This window comes from Gadus chalcogrammus, chromosome 9 (genome assembly GCF_026213295.1).
Source record: "Gadus chalcogrammus isolate NIFS_2021 chromosome 9, NIFS_Gcha_1.0, whole genome shotgun sequence".
In the NCBI taxonomy this organism is placed as follows: Eukaryota; Metazoa; Chordata; class Actinopteri; order Gadiformes; family Gadidae; genus Gadus; species Gadus chalcogrammus.
In genome coordinates this window covers 6874783-6882282 of record NC_079420.1, presented here as the reverse complement: position 1 = coordinate 6882282, position 7500 = coordinate 6874783, and the positions used below count along the sequence as shown (strand labels likewise).

The following is a 7500-nucleotide window of genomic DNA, read 5'->3' as shown; positions in this document are numbered from 1 at the left end:
ACGAAACAGGAAACAAATCATAACCCCGGCCCCCTCTATGTCAGCCCCCCCCCCCCCCCCCCCCCCCTCCATCAGTGGGGTTCAGTGTGTCTGTTCACGCGCGTGTTTGTGTCTGTGCACGTGAGTGTCTGTGCATGCGTGCGCGTGCGTGCGTGCGTGCGTGCGTGCGTGCGTGCGTGCGTGTGTGCGTGTGTGTGTGTGTGTGTGTGTGTGTGTGTGTGTGTGTGTGTGTGTGTGTGTGTGTGTGTGTGTGTGTGTGTGTGTTAGCGTGCGTACATGTGCGTGCGTACATGCATGCATGTGTATGTGCATGCATGTGCACGCTTGTGTACGTGTGTGTGTGTGTGTGTGTGTGTGTGTGTGTGTGTGTGACGCCCACGTACCTGCGACCAGGCGCTGTACTGCCAGCTCTTCAGCAGGCAGTCCCCATGGCAGGGCTCCCTGGCCTGGGGCTTGGGGAGCTCGGCGCAGGCCCTGGGTGGAGACCTCTCGCTCTGCCTCTTCTGCAGGCTGTACTTCATGCACTGGACGTCCACGCTGCGGTAGCCCGGCCCGCACTTGGCCGAGCACTCGCTCTTGCCCGCCACGTGCCACCTGGGGAGAGGGGCGGAGCTAAGGCGACTGTGCTAAGGTGGCGGTGCTAAGCCATGCTGGATTGGTCGTTGAGAGTGAGGAGGGTGTCTTTGACAGTTGTTGATTGGTTTGCTGGTGTGGTGGTCTAAGACAACTTTATTTATATAGCACTTGTTGTGTGAATGTGTGCGTTACTTGATATCTGTATGTGTTTCTGGGCCTGTGTGTGTGTGTGTGAGTTTAAAGTCCACATTGCATTGTGCACAAGTGCAATTGGACAAAGCACTTGTCCAACAGTTTGTGTGTGTGTGCAGGTGAATCCATGCTATGTGTTTCTGCACATGGGGTTGTGTGTGAGTGAGTGAGTCTGTGTAAGCGAGTATGAGCACGTGAGTGTGTGAGTGTGTGCGTGAACCTGGGTGCCTGCCTGTGCGATTGTGTGTCCTTGCGCGAGTGAGTGAGTGAGTGTACGTGTGTGAGTGAGTGAGTGATAGTGTGTGAGTGTGTGTGTGTGCGGGTGTGTGTGTGTGTGTGAGTGAGTGAGTGAGACAGTGCATGTGTGTGTGCGGGTGCGTGTGTGTGTGAGTGAGTGAGTGAGTGAGACAGTGCATGTGCGGGTGCGTGTGTGTGTGTGTTACACACCTGAGTTCACAGTCGGTGTTGCAGGGCTCAGAGACGCCGGTGGGACGTGGCAGGTGTTCACACCGCTGGTCCGACACCTCGAGGTGGTCGCTCTTACGCACACACACCGCCTTACGCCTCCTCACGCCTGCACGGACACACACACACACACACACACACACACACACACACACACACACACACACACACACACACACACACACACACACACACACACACACACACACACACACACACACACACACACACGTGATAGAAACACATGGCTCAAATTAGATTAGACATCTGGAAAGAGGCTGAGTGGCCACAGATCATATTCCTAGAGCTATGAGTCTGGACGTCTCTTCTGGACGTCCTGGACCGTATGTGGCAGGGGGGACTGGGGCAGCTCGGGGTCCCCAGAGCCCGGGCCCCACCAGGCTGGATCAGGGGACGGTGTAGGGGGATGATATCAGCCAGGGTCAGCCCGGGGCTTCCAGGGGTGGAGGGGACTGGCCGTGGTTCTATGTATGGATCTGTATGTGTCTGTGTCTGTGTCTGTGTCTGTATATGTATATGTATATGTATATGTGTGTGTGTGTGTGTGTGTGTGTGTGTGTGTGTGTGTGTGTGTGTGTGTGTGTGTGTGTGTGTGTGTGTGTGTGCATGCATTTGCATGTTGGATTTAGGCTCCGTTGGACTCACCATAAATTATAAGTCGTATATATATTCCATCCATATATAATAATATAATACATGGATACGGATAGAATATCAGATTACATTGCATTCATAAACACATTTCATTCAAGCAAATGCAACACAACAAACCACCAAATTCCTCAGAAATATATACACCGTGTGAGAAAAACAAACAGAGGGGACAACATGAAGTTAAGACAAGGCAATAAGGAAGACACAAGGAGCTGGGAGATCCCATAAGGAGTAGGGCATTGGGGGACTGCTGTCCTGATCTTCTGGTAGGTACACCTATAAGGTCACCTGGTGCCTGAAGCTTTTAATAATGCTAAAACCCAACATTTTGAAAGTGAGGAGGAGGCGTTTGAATCGTACCCTGACACATGCGGCTGCACTCCAGCCATGTCCCGGACGGGTCCCAGATAAACTGCTCCCGGTGCTCCTCGATGGGGATGTTGAAGGAGTATCGGACGTCTGGGTTGTACAGGTTCCCCACACACAACACCTGCAGGGACAACAGAGACACGTCTGGGAGTCTGAATCATCTAGCGGTCCGTTGATCGGTATTCAACGACGTACAGCCGGCTAGTCCTCAATCTTTCAGTCTCGGCAGAAAATCTGTTGAAACCACGTATCGTTGTCAACGTTTGGGTGCACCTAAGCTTGGGGATCGCAAGGTCACTACTAGAGAGGCTGAGATATTGCAGTATTCTGCTGCATTCTTTGCTTGCATCTCACCAGACTTTTGAGAGTACGCAATTTATTTAGAAAGAGACTGATTTACAGATCTTGATGTATTTTTCAATCTGCGTCGGTAACACACAGGAATGCTAACAACTGAACAGAGACACACATAAAGGCTGGCATCATCATCATCTAAAGCATCATCATCATCATCATCATTATCCTCATCATCATGGAGAGAAAATGCTGAGGGAAAAACAAAGTCATGGAATTTAACCATGGAGGGAACATAAGGAATGTGGAATTGGAGAGACTTTGTCCTACCGCTACTGATCAGCCATCCATCCATTAGTGTTTCAAAAAACAATTGATAAAAAAAAATGCCTGAATCCTATTTTGATGGTATAAAAGGTTCAAAAGTTAGTAAACCCTAACCCTAACCCTAACAGCTAAGAATTGTAACAAATGTAACGTCCGGTAAGTATGACGCAATGTCATGCAGATTTAATGAAACAGGCTGTAATGCCCTATAGATGTTGACTTAATGTAATATAGATTTGATGTAACCTGCTGTAATACCTGTATAGATGTGACGTAATGTAATGCAGATATAATGTAAGGTAATGTAATGTCCTGTAGATGTTGACTTAATGTAACATAGATTTGATATAACCTGCTGTAATACCTGTAGATGTGACGTCATGTAATGCAGATATAATGTAAGGTAATGTAATGTCCTGTAGATTTGACATAATGTAGCATAGATGTAAAGTGGGGTAATGTGGCCAGCTGACCTGCAGGACCAGCTCCTCCTCGATACGCTCCGTGCAGTTGATGCGCTCCACTTTGGTGTCCGATCCGCTGTATTCGATGAGAGACCCCTTGAAGTTGATTTCCCTTTTGAACATGGCCACCACAAAGTTCCCATTCAGCAGGGAGTTGGACTGGCCGTCGGATAATGCTGCCAAATGGAGACCACACACAACAGAGAATTAAGAACAAACTGAATAACTCACAACTCTTATTTGATTAAGATTAACAAAAAAATGTCATTCAATCGAATTGAACTCAACTTTGAACATATTAAAAAAAACGAAAACACCAGCGCTGTACATTGACACGAAGTCTAGTTTCTTAAATTAGTTTGACCCCCGTCCACTGAGGTTTGGGAAATGTTTGGAGGAGGTGGTGTTTATCATTCCGAGCTAAATGTCAAAGTAAACAGTGTTTGAGTAACAACCTATTATTGCCCAGAGCCATTGTTACACGGCGGTATGTTGAGATGTTTGTGGCAACAGAGCGCCGTAATTTCAAGTTTGCCTGTGCCACTCTCTCCTCAGCGGCTGATAATACCGTACAAACAGACGCACCGAAATAACTGCACATACAAACACATACATCATAGGTTCCAGACGCGCAAACGCGCACACACACTCGCACACACACACACACACACACGCACAAGTGCACACACACACACACAAAGAGGAGGACGGAAAAAAAAACACCCACTGCCTCTTGTCTGTTCTAAAAGAGGTTGGTTCTTGGAAAATATGCAGTTAATTATAATGTCAGAGTCCATGTTGGAGAGTTGTATGTGTTTAAGTCTGAAGACGCAACTTTGTTTACATTCAAGTCCACACATGACTATTGCGGTTGTCCAGTCAGTCAGCCTTAACCCCTCATACACTGGTGTGGTTTGGACTTTTAAAAAGAGGGAGAACATGGCCTCTGTCTGCCATTAGGGACGGCTTTAGATAACAGAGTAAGACGGGCAAACACACACGCGCGCGCGCGCACGCACGCACGCGCACACACACACACACACACACACACACACACCACACACACACACACACACACACACACACACACACACACACACACACACACACAAACACACACACACACACACACACACACACACACATAGCTCTATTCAAATGCACACACCCATCCACACACACATGCATGCATTTACACACAAGCAGAGGTGTGAAGTACACCAAAAGTGTTTCATTAAATTTGGGGTATTTAGCAAAAAAATAATTGACACTCTTATCCAAAGCAACTTATAACAAGTAAATTTTCGGAAGAAATAGAAACAATATATCGGTACAGTAAGGATGTTCATAGAACCAATTGCCAAGCATTAGCAAAGTTAGGTTAACCCATTGCCCGTATACAACAAATCTAGCTTAGATAAGTTTCATAGTTCTTGAATATTACCCAAGAAATCATGTATTACTTAACAAATGCAGACTGAGTGCTACAAGAGTGCATCTGGCCAGAAGTATGTATCTGCTCTGGCTTCTCAGAATATATTGGAGCCAAGACACTCAAAAGATCTATCAGGCTCTTCTCACCCTCTAACTCTGCGAAGGCGGAACTTGGACCTCTGTCCAAGTTGTGTCCAAGTTCATTGCAGTGAAAAAGTCTCATGTCCTTCTTCACCGTTGCTCAACTTGCGGATGCGCTCTAAACAACGTTGATGTGTGGGAGCCGATGGTCAGACTAGATAAAGACACAACAAACATCCATTCTGCATCTAAACAATTACAAAAGGCTCCCCCCTGTGCATTCATCGAATGAGACAGGCGTGGGTCTGATCCACCGAGCGGCCATCTTGGTTCTCACCGCTAGCTGTGCGGAGGGAGCGACGTTTAAGCGCAAATTCCGGTTTTTGTGTGCGTTGCACAAACCAAAAAAGTGAATATAATCATATTGATTTTAACGGAGCAAAGCACATATAATGCAGCATGGCTGTACTATCTCACCAGCTTTGGATCGGACTGTTAGGGCTAACTAATTTGGGACACAAATATTCAAAAACCAAATTGTGTGTCTTCCCCCGACACAGCTGTGACTTGGACCCATGGCTTCCCACACGGCTTACCCAGCTTGACTGGGAAGTCCTCCAGTCCACAAAGGAAATCGGAGGCTGACAAAAAAAGGCAGACATGGACGAGAGTCCCGTGTGTGTTGATAAAAACTCCAAAATTCGTCCTAATTGTGGCTGCATCTGTGGCAGATCCGCCGCGCGAGCGGACGTCAAACCTGTCTTCGAACGGCCTGCGGGTCATCACTCTTCTGCTGCCAAAGATGGTGGATGAGAGGTGGAAGGAAGAGAGAGAGAGAGAGAGAGAGAGAGAGAGAGAGAGAGAGAGAGAGAGAGAGAGAGAGAGAGAGAGAGAGAGAGAGAGAGAGAGAGAGAGAGAGAGAGAGAGAGAGAGAGAGAGAGAGAGAGAGAGAGAGAGAAAGAGGCTGCTCCTCTTGGCCCCTCAAACAACAACTCGAAAGCCGTATGTGTGGCTTTGCGGTGGTATACTTTCAGTGTATTCATTATCGTCTGCAGAGAAACTATTTTCCAACTTTTTGGGGTATGTTCCAGCATTCAAAAGCTTAATGCTACACTGATGTCTTTTTCTTCTCACACACACACACACACACACACACACACACACACACACACACACACACACACACACACACACACACACACACACACACACACACACACACACACACACACACACACACACACACAGATTAACCAGCCTTTACACACACACACACACAGATTAACCAACCTTTACGCACACGCACACACACACACACACACACACACACACACACACACACACACACACACACACACACACACACACACACACACAACTCTCATGGGTCCATCTTAACCAAAACTCCTGCTGTATCCACTTTCATGCCGCCCGGTTCCACATGCGTCTAATTAGCACCTATCGCTGCCTCATTTATCTTGTTCTCAGGCCTGACACCGACTCTCGCTTTCCCAGCCCGGCTCTGGTGTCATCATGCCCCATATGGACCCGCACAGCCTCAGCATTACCAGGGCTGGCTCTGGGCTCTGACCCACACATACCCGTCCTGGGCTGCTAAAAGCATGGCTACCCGCTTCACTCTCAGTCTGCCGCTCTGGAGGTAATGGTTTGTTTATGTTAACGTGAGGAACGAATGACGTACAGAGTGGTGCAGTGTAGTGCGGGTGTGGGTGAGTGTGTGTGCGCGGGTGCATTTTATTTTGGACAGACTTTGGCAGTGCTTAAAGAAAAACAGGCATTTAATAAAGGTTTTGTATTACTGGAGATACCACAGATGAAAAAATACATACAAACCAACATACGTGCATTATGTGAATGCATACATTCATAGATATGTCCATATATACTCACACGGTATAGTATATATAGCTCTCATAGGTGTGTCTTCGTTTCGTCCAACACAAGTAAGCCTACGGCAATTGCCCTGACTTGATTGTTTTCTCCCACAAATGTACAAATCCACGTTTCAATTCTACGTCGACATGCCACTGCGCACGTTCACGAATTAAGAGACTATAGGAAGAGAAACGGATGCGAAAGGATCTCCAACTGCCCGATGTGGGAACGCGAGTACACCGTTAGAGGGTCAGGTGAACATAAAAAAACCCTGGCTGATCTACATCAACAAATTTCAACCCTGGACCTAATCCTTCAGTCTATCCTGTATACATCCACCCAGAAATCCAAACAACGAGGATCTTACAGACGTATTGGTACAATGTGCTGCGACGCCAGGAGGTTACGGTAACATATGTCTCTTACCGAGGTAGTTGTCGTCCTCCGGCTTGCCGGAGTAGCTGACCTGCTTGATGTCGATGTTGGTGGCTCCGGCCGGGATGCGGACCACCGTGTTGTAACCTGGAGCCCGGACAGAGGAGAAGCAGAAGAAGAAGAAGAGATTGGCGACAACTGTTTGGTAAAGGTCTCTCTGGTGAAAGAGAGGATTAATCACAGTCGATGTACAAATACACCAACAAATATAAAACACATTTTTTGACATTTAGGGAATTTAGCAGATGTTTTTGTCCAAAGTAAATTACAATAAGTACATTTGTCAGAAGAA

At 47.3% G+C, this 7500-nt stretch overlaps 1 protein-coding gene across 1 annotated transcript in view; it reads right to left on the bottom strand.

Moving 5' to 3' along the window:
* LOC130388802 (A disintegrin and metalloproteinase with thrombospondin motifs 20) overlaps positions 1–7500 on the bottom strand; it is a 96120-nt gene that overhangs the window by 41516 nt on the left and 47104 nt on the right. Inside the window, exons 16-20 of the mRNA XM_056598337.1 lie at positions 7200–7295; positions 3372–3538; positions 2269–2398; positions 1216–1342; positions 384–594 (exon numbers count right to left, since the gene is read on the bottom strand). Of these exons, the coding sequence (XP_056454312.1) occupies positions 384–594; positions 1216–1342; positions 2269–2398; positions 3372–3538; positions 7200–7295 (731 nt within the window). The remainder of the gene's footprint in view (positions 1–383; positions 595–1215; positions 1343–2268; positions 2399–3371; positions 3539–7199; positions 7296–7500) is intronic.